Source organism: Desmodus rotundus, chromosome 5 (genome assembly GCF_022682495.2).
Source record: "Desmodus rotundus isolate HL8 chromosome 5, HLdesRot8A.1, whole genome shotgun sequence".
Classification (NCBI taxonomy): domain Eukaryota; kingdom Metazoa; phylum Chordata; class Mammalia; order Chiroptera; family Phyllostomidae; genus Desmodus; species Desmodus rotundus.
Genome location: NC_071391.1, coordinates 24,523,097 through 24,537,279, shown reverse-complemented (window position 1 = coordinate 24,537,279; position 14,183 = coordinate 24,523,097). Strand labels below are relative to the sequence as shown.

At 40.1% G+C, this 14,183-nt stretch overlaps 1 protein-coding gene across 2 annotated transcripts in view; it reads right to left on the bottom strand.

Annotated features, from left to right (window-relative positions):
• Positions 1-14,183, bottom strand: part of DCDC1 (doublecortin domain containing 1) — a 367,520-nt gene that overhangs the window by 48,262 nt on the left and 305,075 nt on the right. Inside the window, exons 20-23 of one of the 2 annotated variants that reach the window (XM_045194050.2) lie at positions 13,710-13,891; positions 6,401-6,500; positions 4,389-4,524; positions 2,630-2,789 (exon numbers count right to left, since the gene is read on the bottom strand). In XM_045194050.2, the coding sequence (XP_045049985.2) occupies positions 2,630-2,789; positions 4,389-4,524; positions 6,401-6,500; positions 13,710-13,891 (578 nt within the window). Of the gene's footprint in view, positions 1-2,629; positions 2,790-4,388; positions 4,525-6,400; positions 6,501-13,709; positions 13,892-14,183 lie in introns of those variants that run through there. The other variant, XM_045194047.2, reaches the window with a different exon arrangement.

Here is a 14,183-nt window from a genome sequence, read left to right as displayed (position 1 = left end):
GCTCTTGGATTTTCAGACAAATGAAGTACAGTCCAGTCGATTTTAAAACAGCCATTTAAAAATCCACCTTGCTGGATTCATTCATTTGTTTATTCATTCATTCATAAAACTAATTATTCACTAGTTAGTTATTCATTTATTTAACTAAAATTTATTGAACATCTATACATGATAGATGCAGATTTCTAAGTGTCAGAATTCAGTGATAAACAACACTGATAAATTAGCAGAGTTCATGGATTATAATGGAAAGAAGAGAGATTAAGTGAATAAATAAACAAGGTAAGTGCCAAAAGTGGAATAAAACAGAATATTGCAACACAGATTGGCTGCGGTGGGGTCTACTTTAGTAACGGAACCAAAGATGATGTTGGAGCTGAGGCCTGGACAATAGGAAGGAGAGAGCCATGTGAGGATCTGGGGGGAGAGCATTCCGGGCAGGGAAAAGAATGAATGGAAGGGCTCTGGAGCCAGATTGTCTCATTTGAGGAACAGAGACACTGGTGTGACAGGTATGCAGTGAGTGAAGAAAAGTGAGAAAGTGAGGAGAAGTGAGAAAGGTCATAGGACAAGAAGCTTAAGGTGTGGCCAGGGCCTGCCTGTACTGCCGTGAGGAAAGGAGAAAGCTCCCCACCCCACCCCGAAGCGCCACGCTCTGAGAGCCTTGTCTTCCGTAGGGCATCCAAGCAGAGGTTAGTGCTCCCAGAGTTTGTTTTTCATTGTGCTTCTTACCTTTTTTTATTTCACCGGAAGTCCATACATAGAACCCGGCTATCCAAAGGGTTCCTTCCAGATGTATGTCTTTTGCTTTACAGGTATCCCTTCTGAAATCGTCTACTTCCCAAATACATGAAAACTGCCCAACAAACACGCCTAGGAAAGTCTAGGGCAACCTTATAGTGACTTTCTAATGTAGGATGGTCTAGAATCGAGTCATCAGAAATGGTTCAAAGAACTAATGAAAGTTGGTCTGGAAAAGAGACAACCCAGTGGGCTAATGACAGTGAGCTTTGAGTATTTTAAGGACTTCTGAGTAGAAGAGAAATAAAGCATAGTACAGAGACACAGACGAAATCATAGGATGGAGATGTTTTAAATAATTATTTCAACACTAACATGGGCTGCCTTGTGAAACGGTGATCTCCCCGTTACCAGGAGTATTCAGGGAGAGACTGCATCAACAGGGCCTGCCTGGGACGTGCGGGCGGTTCCTGGATCATGTTTTGAGTGGACTCAATCGTCTTTACCTCAAGGACTCCAAGCCTTGAAGGAACCTATGAACCAGAACACGGCGAATCTTTGCTCTCAAAGATGTTGTTTATTTTTTCTTGGTTTCTGTTTTGGAAAAAACAACTCAGACTAGATAACACATTCTTTTTTAGAAGAATGAGAAGGAACGTTGGGAAAGTTTGTGGTCAATTCCCTAACCACTGAGAGAGATACCATCTAGGTCAATCATTCTCTCTGGAAAGGGCCTCTGGCACCTCATCAGCGTCTGGACGCAGGACCAGAGGAGCACTCGTCAAAATGTGTGATTTCATTCCTAAAATAAAAGTTGATGTTCTTACAACTAAGAATAGAAAGAGTCTTTTAAACAGTTTATAACAATAATATAGAAATTAATTTTCACAGTTATTGTGATAGTAATTCATCAGCTATTTGGAGTTTTATAATTTGAAAACTCAATCATTTACTTATTCAATAAATAATGATGAGAAACAATCATGCTGCTCTTCTCGGAAGATGTATGGCAGTCTGTGCCCTCAAGGAAGTCCCAGGTTGGTGGTGGTTTGCGTGGCAAGGGGTGGGGGTGGAACTCTGCTACCTACAATCATTGCCACGATTGATTTCAATGTTGGAAATCATTCCACAGATGAGGATGGGGCAAACGAAGGCACTCCAGGTGGAGAGAAGAGAATACGTGCTCAGAGGCCTGCCATCGAGCATAAAGGGAGCATGTCACCTTCAGGAGACAGCTTGTAGGTGGAGGGCAGAGCTCAAGTGGCAGTAAGAAAAAAATGTAGATTGGAGACAGGCCTGAGGGGACAAATGAGGGTCAACGCCAGGCCTGGGCCAGGGCCAGAAAGACCTGGGAACCCAGACTAAATATTTTTTGTCTGCTTAGGTAGCCATTGAAGAACTGTATAGAAAGGATTGTGTTTTAGAAAGATTGTTGTCCATAGATGGAACTTTGGGTGAGTTGGAAGCAGGAGATTATGGAGGTCAAGACCAATCAGACAGCTCTTCTATGGATCCAAGATGACAGCTCCACATTACCGTGTTCCCAACTTGAAACTACATTAGGGAAGAAGCATTTCTCACGTCCACATTTATGGAAGCAAAACATGATGGATTCTTCAAGTAAATGTCTGCAAATCTATGAGTCTGGTCTTCAAAATACAGAAACATTATAACAAAATCACTGAAAGTAGACCATTGTGATGGTTGAACACTGAAGCTCCAGCTCTGTCCTTTTTCCAGGAAACTAATTAAACACCAGCCCTTCACCTGACACCCGTTTCACCAACTTGGCGTGGGTTCCCTGCACGGGCTCTGTGCTGTTAATCAAGCTAATGAGCTGAGTTTAAATACGAGGCAGGTAGCTTTGCTGGCCACACTGATTACTTACAGAATTTTGCTGGAAGCACTTTCCACTGTGAAAGCATTTTTTTGCATTTGCTTTTCCTCTGGTTCTATAATTTGCTTCCCTTCTTCAAAAGTTGCTACAGGTCTGCACACAGCAAGCTTGGCTCCAGACACAATGTCACTTTGGACTTCTAAAACAAGAGCTAGCAGAAATGCACACATTGCAAGAGCAGCTTAGTTAGAATTGCAGAGGGCAAGGAATTTGAAAACACATGCTAAAATAAAATTGCAGAACATTTCCAGCTATTCTGTATCAGAGCACAGCGTAAGAGTAACTGATAGTTGCTTTTAAAGTGAATATGTTGGATTTCACTTAACTTTGTAGATTCTTTTCTCTCAAGATATTTAGTCAAAAATACTAACACTAAGTTTTCCAATAACAAGGAAGTTATTGTAAATTCTAACTATTTAAATGGGCTACATTATTTAGGTGTATGTCCCTGAGTTATTCTCTAACGAGTCCCAACCTCCTCAGTGACAGTCCCCAATGCTTTGAAAGACACATGCAAAGCTGTACAGTATCCAATATATGTAACAGGGTAATGTTATGAACTATATTAATAGTTTTTCCTTTTTTTTTTTTTTTTTTTGCCATTCTGTATATAGAATCTTTGCCCTGGCGCCTGAGGCAGCCTTAGTGAAAAGAGGAAGACCATGAGGGGATGAGACATGTTACAAAAGGAAAGCAAAAGTACAAAGAAAGTTCCGACTTCCAAGCAGAGCACAAGACAATAGCTGTGCCAGTCAGGGTGGAACCAGAATAATCTGGATCTTCACAGACGCCTTTAGCTCCCAATCAGCATATCAAAGGTTTAGCCCGTTCTCGGGGTCGACCTGGAGAAAACCTACTATTTCTGGGTCTGAGCGGATTGGAGGCAGGAGACAGAGGAAGGCAGAAACCCAGTATGGGTACCATGATTCCCCCTACAGGCCTCACTTCGGGTATCTTAGCCACACCAAGGAAACAGTGTGGGCACCGCTCCTTTTCAGGACACAGTCACAAGTCACCTCTCAATCAGTCTTCACTGTGCCACTGAAGTCTGAACCTGGAAGTGGTTTCTGGGAGGAGCAGCCATGACCCAGGATTTGCTGAGAGCCTTACAGGGACACTTCCCAGAAGAGGCTGCCAAACAAAGATCAAGAGGTCCTGTAGCAAAGACCTGCAGAGGTGACTACCCGGCAGCAGCCAGGCTTCAGAGGGCCAGGGGGGCCAGAGGAGAGTTGGGGCAGGCAGGGAGCAGCACCCACCCAAAGCATTGTCGGAGCCCCAAGAGTGGAACACATCGCCCAGCCACGGACTTCAGCAGCAGGGCCCAGAAGCAAGAGGGTCTGCCCCTAAGTGCCTTCCTTCTGTCCTAGAGAGGAACTACAGTGGGACTGGACACTGGCAAGTCTGAGAGCCCCCACCGCCCCCAACAAAGGGACTATTTAACTTAATGTGTGGGACAAAATTTAAACCTAAGTGAACATTTGCGTCTCCTTGATGGGAGTGCATGGGCTGCACGAAGAAGACCCAATTTGTTAAAGGCAAATAAATTATGTTTTCTTTGCACAACCAAAGTGTACTATGAAATAAAATATGCAGCTCTGTTAAATATAAACATTAGTCTAAAGAGCTAAACAGCAAGAGGCAGGAATGAAGCATGACCTGTTTAAGCAAACAGTTGTTTCTTTTTTTAAAGGGCTATATCAGGTGTTTTATTTTGGCTGTATATATTAAGGTAAATAATTACAGTGCTTACCCTCGGTCTTCCGTGTACTGCAGAAGGCTCGAATTTTAGAAATATCTGATTCTAAGTTCCTCAGAAAGATTTGCTTCTTTTGATGAGCAACAGACATGTCAGGGTTGATCCACTGTTCCCCATGTGAAACATACACCTGTCAAAGCAACGAGCCTCTGACCCCATCTGCAGCGGGTCACAGCAGCATTACTTGGAATAGCCAAGGCTGAAAACAATCAAAACTTCCTAAGGACGCGGACAATTAAACTGCGGCACCATGGATTAACACCGGATTAACGCATGGGTTAAAAAGACACGAACTATTGATAAATGCAACAACTTTCATGGATCTCAAGAGTTTTGTGTGAAAAAAGTACTTCTCCGTACTATCTTCGCAATCTCTTGTAAATCTATAATCATTTCGAAATACGAAGTGTTATAGAATAATTTTTTAAAGGAAGGAGAAAAAAAAAGGAAGGGAGGAAGAAAGGAAGGAGGGAGGGAAGCGGGGAGGGAAGGGGGGAAGGGTAGGTAGGTGTAAAACAGGGGTTTGCAAACTAGGACTGAACAGACACCAAGCTCCCACCATATTGTCAGAACCCAGTTCAGCCTCTGAACGTGAAGACCCCGTGAGGGTATCAGACAGAACTGTCAATGGCCGGTATCAGAGGCAGCCAGCACAGTGGGGTCTGTGGTGCCTGGAGACTGGCACATCTCATTTTGAATTCTAATGCCATGTATATAACTTGATGCAGTGCTCATCAACCGTGTTAGTTCAGAAACAATTTAAGGTAGATACATTTCAAGACAAGTGGGTGAGGCCACCAGGGCAAAGAAGTATGAGCGTAGGAGGACCAGATGGAGCCAGGAGTGACTTCAAGATCCTGTATTTTTGCTAGAAATGAACCTGTCACTGCTTTGAGCAGCCGATCCGAAGTTAAAAACATGAACAGTTATGTGACTATGTCTGTAAGAGAAAAAAGGGATGTGTTGTTCAAAAAGAAAATGTGGGGAAAGTCTTTCCTGAGTCCTCAAGCAAAGTATGTTTGTCATGACCGGTGAGAGGCCTCAGAAAAGGCAACACTGAGTTCCTTTTTCCTCTTACCGCCTCTTTCTTACTTTAAAGAACAATGCATTTATTTAAGGACATTTATGAAATGCATATAAGCAAAAAGAAGAGAAAGTATCACCCATAATCTCGCTGTCTAGAAATATCCACATTAACATTTTGGTTCATGGGCTATAAATTCATTTATACCACTGGTTGTCAAACTTTTGCTGTAAAAGTTCAGATAGTTAATATTTACAGACCATATGGTGTCTATTGAATCTCTGCCTTTGTAGAGCAAATGCAGTCATGGACAACATGTAAATGAATGGGCCTAACTGTGTTCCAATAGAGCTTTATTTAAAAACAGGCAGCAGGCCAGATTTGGGTCTCAGAGAATGTCAGGCATCAGTCAAGGCAGGTTTTCTTTTCAAATATGATACCTGCAATTTAATAAATGGGAGAAAAAGCTGGGCTGCTAACATCCTTCTCAGCCTTCTCCAGCTACCCAAATAGAATGTGTGAAAACCTAGATATAATTTTTTGTCTGAAAAGATGACATTATCATTAAGTAGTAGATCATTAAACAGCTACATTTTGAAGGCCCTGAAAAGAGAAGAGCATCTACTGCCTTCAAAGTGGGATAGAAATCACAAGTGGTTAACAATTTGGTCTTCTCCGGCTTCCTCCTTCATTTATAGAACAAGAGTCTCCATTTCATAGGGTTGTGACGAGCATTAAATGGGTTGATTCATATGTGGCCCTGAAAGTCACACGCCTGACACCTAGTGAGCTGCTCACTAGTTAGCTACTAGTAACTCTCAATAGTTAGCTACTAGTATCACTCTCTGATGGTGGCTGAGTTAGAATAATCCTGAGGAAAAAAATAAGAGGAAAGAGGGTAAATGTTTGAAGTCTTATATTTTAAAACATTTTAAACATTATTCATATATTAATGTTTCCAGTTTCTCATTCATGACTTTACCAGTTCATCTCTTTGAAGGTCTTTTAGGGTAAAGATTTCCTTCCCCTTTTCATTGAACAGTCTCCGAGCTGCAGAAGGTAAATTTAAAATTTCAGTACACCTGTAGCAGGAGACACAGAAATTGACCTTGCATGCAGACAGCTTCCAGCAGAGAAGGGAGAAATAAGAGAAATCAAGGGTGGGGATCCTTACTGACAACTCCATCGCAGGGCCCTGTGTGTCAGGGGCAGGGCCCTGGAGCCCATCAGACCCCTTTTGAGTCTCCTTCCCCCTTTCCAAGCTGTGGGACGTGGGCATCACTTAAACTGTCTGGGCCAAAATTACTTACTGTCCAGGGTTGTTATGAGGACAATCAGTTAATTATTAAAAAGTGCTTGATATAGTGCTAGACATGATGAATAAACAGGTAGACATATCACTTCTGACTTCTTATTTCTCAATATGCCCCACTCTTTCCCATTGTCTTGTTCTCCCTTTTACCTAAAACAGCCTTCTTAGAAGTTCTACCCATTCTCCAAAGCCTCAAATCACACTCATCACCAAGCAGTTCCTCATCTCCCTTCTCCGGAAGTGATTTTTATAGCCTTTTAACTTCCTCTGAAATAAGGATTTTTTGCTTGGTTAAACATTTAACAGTGATTTTTTTCCCCCAAACAAGCACTGGGCCATCCCTGTGGATATCAAGATGAATGATCAGTTTCCCTGTTTCCTGAGGAGACCCCTCCCTAGTCATGGGGAGAGACAGGTCATTAACTGAAGTATAATATGAAGTAGTGGGCGTTGTTATGGGCACCTGGCCAGGATCCTGTGAGAAGACAGAGGACAAATGACGAATTCCTCCAGGGGAGCCTTGTCTACAGAAGTAGCATTTGGGCTGGGCTTTGACGAATGAATAGGCATTCATCAGGAAGGGTTAGGACCTGGAGTAGTTTTTTATGGCTGGAGCTGAGCATATGGACCGGAAGAGGAGCCAGATGAAGTTGGAAAACAGGAACTGATGGAAAGTATTTAGGTAGCCAAATTTGAACTTGGCCTCTATCCCGTAAACAACAGGAAGTCGTTGAAGGTATTACAGCAGAGTGTGGTGTTATCAGATCTGCTTTTTAGAAAGTCACCTGTCAGAAAGGTGAAAGATGGACAGGAAGTAGCAGAGGCTGGAATCTATATGGCCAGCTTAGGTTAGAGGAGAAGAGGTGGAAAGGTGGGGAAGAGGAGGTAGATCTGAAGGAGAGTGATGGGGCTTTTCTAAAGAATGCTGTCGCGAAGACCCTGCCATTGGAAGAAGGAAAGTGAAAGGTTCTTGCTAAATATATTTTATATTAGAATGTGCCGTCTATAGCAAATGAATTAGAAGTGACATTAGGCTCATCAGGAAAACCTGGCTGTACAAAGAATACTTCTCAGTTTTATTTTCTTAGATGGGAAAAGGCAATCAGGCAGAAAATTAGGCCTCCATTTCTCTGAGAGGTTTTAGAAGGAAATAAGCCAGTGGGAACTGACTTTCTGCTTCCCATGTCACAAGTCTGGGAGCTGGAGCGAGGAGGACCGGGCTGGGTTCCACATCTGCAGGAGTTGGTGGGATGGGAGGAGGGAGGCCTGTAAGAGGATGGAACCCCAGTCACAGGATTCATCTGGTCCTCTCTGGGCACCAACCAAAGACCCAAGTTCATTCCTTCTCCTTTCCCCAAATCAGTGTCTTTCAGGTCCAAGCAGTTCCAGCCTGACCTAAGAAGAGTGACATCATCAGCTCTGCTCCCCCCCAAATGTTTCTAGAAGAATCTTTGGACTATGGGAGCATCCTGTTTGGGGACACTAGAAGGTGGTTGATGAATCTTTTTTCCTTCCTATTTTCAAATCCTAGTCTTAATAGCGCTGGAATTGATTGGCTTGTGTAGGTGGGTTGAAGAGTTTGGAAATAAGCTATATCTCTTTATTTCTCTAACTAGTTCACATGTCAGCCAATATAAATGGGAGGAGGAGAGGGAAAAAATGGCTCTTGAGTGCCTGATAAGGAACGTGGACTCTGGAGTCCGATTGCCTTGGTTCAAATCCTAGCCCTCTCACGTACTGGCTGCATAACCTTGGAGAAGTCACTAACTTCTCTGAGCCTCATCTTCCCCATCAGTAAAAGACAGATATAGTAGTAGCACTGAAGTAATAGGAATATCTTACAGATTAAATGTGTGATGCCTCCAAAGCGCCCGGCACATAAAAATCAGCAACACTGTAAAATAGACCAAGCACTGCAAGCATTTCATGTCTACTCTCTCAGTTAATCCTCGTTTCTGCGAAGCCCATTTTACTGATGAGGAAACTGAGTCTGGAGATAAAGTTCTTTGCCCAAGGTCACATAACCAGTCAGTAAGATAGCTAAAATTCAAACCTAAATCTCTCTGCGTCTTTCACTACCTCATAGAACCATCTAAGAGGCCATCACGAGAGAATAAGAAGATATTTGATCTACAGAGTGAGCAGACAGGCTGGGACTCTGAGCAAGCAGTCCAGGACCTCTCTGTTCTGGGCAGGCAAAGGCCCAAGGAATCGAGTCCTCTGAATCTCATGAGCACCAGGAGATAGCATGGGCAATCACGTGGCCTGCTCGGATTTACAGAGTCCAGAAAAGCAGTCTTCTCTCTCTCTTTGCTTTCTCAGACTGGGGTGGAGGAGGAGCATCAGATGGTACTGGCTCCTGAGACTGTATTTTAATACCACCCAAGATGCCTTGAGAGCAAAGGGCAGGAGAGAAGGTCGGAAATGCATTTCCAAGTCTGTGGATACCCTGCCTTCCTCCAATAATCTGTGAGGACCCTCTCTCCCCAGGAGTCCCACCCCATTGTCCCGGTTACTTAAAGCAGTAACAAAATGTACAAAAAGCTGCGGGCATGTGCTTTCTTCTTTATCTTCTTGCTTTCTATTTATTTTTTATCTCTCATTTTCTCTCCTCTCCATGTGACCTTCCCTGACAGCTACCCTTCATGAGGTTGTCTCTCCTTCCTGGCTAGAGATCAAGTGATCCTGTGATCATTTCCACGTCTGTACAATTAAAACGGCCCTTTCTGACTCTTTCAGTAAGCAAACTCTCTTCCAGACAAGTCAGGAGTCTCCTGAGAGCAAGGTACTTCTTGCCCTTAAAAAAAAAATCTCCTACAGACTATCTAAGACTGGTGGGTGCACAAGATATGAACACAACAGATGCTGACAAGAATCAAATTCTTTCTTGCCTTCCTCTTAGTTCTTCGTTCAGCTATCCTGTTGAACAGACAGGAAAGGAACCTGAGAAAGGCAGTGCTTTGCTGAAGTTTTCCAGCTAGTTAGTGGCGAGGCTGAGATTAAAATCAATCTCCTTTACTCTTAACCCAATAGTCTTTCCAATACCCCATGTTTCCCGCAACATTGGGTACCCACAAAAACGTTCTGTATTATTATTTTTAAAGGGACTGTTATGCTATTAGATCTTTCTTAGGCTTTGTAAATGGAAGAACCACCAACAATAAACAAAAGACCCTCGAAATAGTCTTGTGTGAATCATTAAATAATTAAAAGGTAGCATAATTTCTTTTAAATTCTGTAAGATTGCCTCCTAATATTCAACAAGATGTATTCTGCAAAAAATTCTCTACCAGGTGCTCTACCTTGAACAGCTGTTAAATTCTATGGGAATAATTTTTGTTTTGGTAGGAATATATTGATCAAAATAAAAATCACAACATTTCATAAATGAGATCTATGTTACTGATGTAGAAAAATTGATTTAAAGTAGTTAACTAGGTTGCCCTCAATTTGGTAAATATAAACCAAAGAAAAGTGCTGTAAATTTATAAAATATATTTTTTTAAATGGGAATAATTTATATTTACAAAGTTAGTAGTTCAGAAGCTAGGGGGAATTGCCTTGAAATTTGAGGGATAATGTATTCATTGCCATGGGTATCATGAACTCACAGAGATTAAACAACTATTTTCTCATGTAGGTACATATATATTTTGTGTTCTGCGTTGCACATAATCAACCAGGCATTTGAATGGAAAATATCTTTGCGTTGGGGACAGTAAGTACTTACCTCTCCAAAAGCCGATGAAATTCAGTTTCGTTTGTTTCTGTTTGAGAATGTTTGGTGACATAGTTTTTCACATTCTCTTTCATTTCTGTGTCAACATTTCTGAAACAAATGATTTAAGACTCGATTAATATGTCAGTATGTGTTGCCAGTGATCTTTCAACTTGTTTAAATATGTAAAAAAATCATGGTTTTAATTTATCATAATTTTCCCTAAGATAATCTGTCTTTCTTTGAAAAATAGGGTTTCAAAACTATCACAATGAAATATTAAACTTCAATGATATTTATACTATGAGCAATTTACACAAGAAAATAAATTTCAAAATCGTAACTCTCTCTTATTAATGCTGAGCACTCCAAGATATGAATTGATCAAGTTTAAAGAAAATGTGGAAATGAAATTTATTTTTTTCTGGGATGCTTTATTCATATATTATTCATATGCATATCTTTATTCATATATAAGTCATATATTATAGGCAATCAGCCCAAACCTAAAAATTATTAAACCGAAAAATACATAATAATAATCACAGAAAAAGGATGCTTACTTGGAACATACATCTCTTCAAACTTTCAAGTTAAGAAGCTATTTGGTGTATTTTTAAAATCTCTACATTTTATTAAATGAAAGAAATAGTGGTCAAATATAATTGTTATCTCATTAATTGTTTAAAATTGTAATCAAATAAAATTAACCATTAATTAACTTATTCCTTTCATAAGCATTGATTTAGGGCTATGGTGTTCCCTAAACCATGTGGCGAGTAAAGTGACCGAACACTTGACTGACCAGGACACACTGTCCACGGTCACAGCACAGCAGACGGCACATATACGGGTGGATAACAGACCCTGCTTCTCTGTCTCCTGGATGGAGACACAAGCAGATAATCACAAAGAGTGGCAGGAGCTCGGAGGTGGAGAGCAAAGAGGTACATAGAAACGGCAGCTACCTCAGGGATGGGGAGGAAAGTGTCACGTTCAGAGTCAACATCTAGCAATGAAGTCCAAACTTATTCTCAGAGGACCTTTATTCTTGAGGTAGCTGGGAAGTTTTGGGGAGTGGAGGGCACTTAAAAGTAAAAATTGGGCGCAGGTGTTGATAAGAGATGCAGCTAGAGAAATTAGCAGGGACCGGTCATAAGGGACCATAAAAGGAGCTTGAGTGAATCCAGGGATTATAACTTACTAACTTTCTCATTAAAATTATCTAAAGTACAGCTTTAAATTAAGTCTTTCCTCTTATAATTCCTTAAAATATCACTTGCGAAGTTTTCTTTAACTTTGTTTACAGTTCTGAGAGATAAAATTTACCTGTGACACAGAAATCACGACTGTCTCCATTTACATAAATTTGACAACCATTATCAAGACTATTTGACAAGATTTTCTTACTCACTAAAATAATCATCAACTATGCAACAAAGAAATGCCATTTGATTTTCCTTTGGCTTTGCAGACGGAGGAATCAGCAAGGACGACCAAAGCTCATCAAACTGTAGAGAATGAATGATTAAATAACTAAAGGATGGCATGCTACCAAAGCAGGATTTGGTTGAAATGGATCTACATTTCATCGCTCTAGGCTGACTTTGCTTGTAAAGACACCAAAGAGCCCACCCCTCTTTCTTCGTTTAAATAAGTTTCAGGTTAATACAAGCGATTTCCCCCTACATGTCATTTGCCTTTATTTATTCTGGAAGAGAAGATATCTGACTTGGATATGTTAAAAGTAGCACAGCGAGGCCTCCACCGTGCACGACTCTGGGTGCCGTTCCTACAGAACACAGTGCGGACACAGCCTCTCTGCAATGTCAGCCGAGCCTCTTTCCATCTAAACTCTCCGTTACCAGGACTTACACCCAGCTCTGGGGGAAATGCTATTATTGATGATCCTGTAGAAAACTTTCTGAATCAGCCAAGAAAAATTAAACCACATTCAGTAGAGTTTTAGAGTCAAGTGTACACCAGTCTAATTTAATTATTTGGGAATAATTAATTCATGTAGTGAACAAAGTGAATATTTGATTAACCAGGACACACTGTTCCATGAGCACAGACAGCAGAGGATTTTACATACTTTCTGCTAGAAAAGCTGTCCAAATGAACAAATCTCTCAAATTATGCTTGGATTACCTTATTGAACCATGCATTTTAAAAACATTAATGAGAAAAGACAAAATCCATATGTAATTTTGAGCTACAGTTAAAGATACAGAATAAGAAAAAATAAATGTAGGAAGGGACTGAAATTATTTGTTAAGTTGGCATGCTAAAAAAGTCATATAGAACTTTAGGGGCTTTACCCTCACATTTTACATCTAGCAGAATGAGCTAATTATGAAATGTATGCGTCAAAGATTTCAATTTCAGGCTTGACTTTACTTTGGAGATTAATTTTTTACTTTATCATCTTTACAAGGCAGTTCAGTGGACAGCCGATCTGAATGTTACTCATTGTTCAGCGATGTATGAAGTGTATTTAATCAATTTGAAGAAAGTTATATTAAACTATTATCAGCAGCCTCAAATATTCTAAACATCTCAAAGGAAAGGTCAAGAGGTAATATCACTGCTAATCATAGGAGAAACAATGTGTTTAACTCATTCTTTATATCAGAGCTTTGCACTGATCTGTGATTCCTTTTGTCATAAAATATAATGAAACTATAGCAGGTGATTCTTCTCCAATGCTGGAGAAATCTTGGTTATTTGGGAATATTTTATTCAAATCTCATAACAAAAGCAAAAGTACAGATCAATGCCTTTCTACAATGATGAAGTTAAGGATATAAAATTATATAAAGTTATATTTTTAGAACTATATTTATTTTTGAAATATGCCAAAGATATAAACATAAATAATTCTGTATAATAATGACTTTAATAAGGAATTGTGAAATTATATTTAAGAAGCAATTTATGAGCTCAGTTATTTCAAAATACATTATCAAAAATCAAAATTATGAATTCAAAATAGACATTGATATAAAACTTTTTTTAGAACTGCTCATTTCTAACTCATTATTCTATCCCAGGCCTAGCCTAAGTCAAGAGTTCGAATATTTCCTGACATAGAAACTAAATGAATCTTCGTATCTATTTTTATCTCCAAATATCAACATGGGAGCCCTTTAAAAAAATAAACACAGAATTCTCTCAGAAAAACATCTGCAATGTAGAAGACAAAAATCTGTAGAAATTAGAAAGTGTATTTAATGAGAAAAATTAGCATGCTGTTCTTACTGCATTTTTCGTCCAGGTGAGTTGTCTGGACTGATTATAACAAGGGCTCTGCCTTTATTCTTGTCTCCATTCCTCAGAACTCTGAGTCTCACAGGGACAAACTGCTCCGGTGACTTACAGACGGGTTTCTTCATGGAAGGACTATTGGGAACAAGCATTCCTTCTATTGGCCAATCAAACTCCTTCAGAAGGAAATGACAAAAAAAATTGGCAATAAATAAGAAGAGTTACTTCTCGATATAATAAAAATATAACACACTGCTTATACTTTTAATCTTTCCTTCATCCATCAAACATGTATTGGTACCTAAGATATTCCAGACAAGTCTAGTTAATGTTTTATTTGAATAAAGAAGATGGGTAGTAATTTTTTAAGTGTAGGTAAAACCTGTGTTGTGTTACAACATGGAAGATTTATTCCCTTCCAGAGGAACATCATTCTAGGGAAATAGAACTTAATTAACTTGGAAAGTT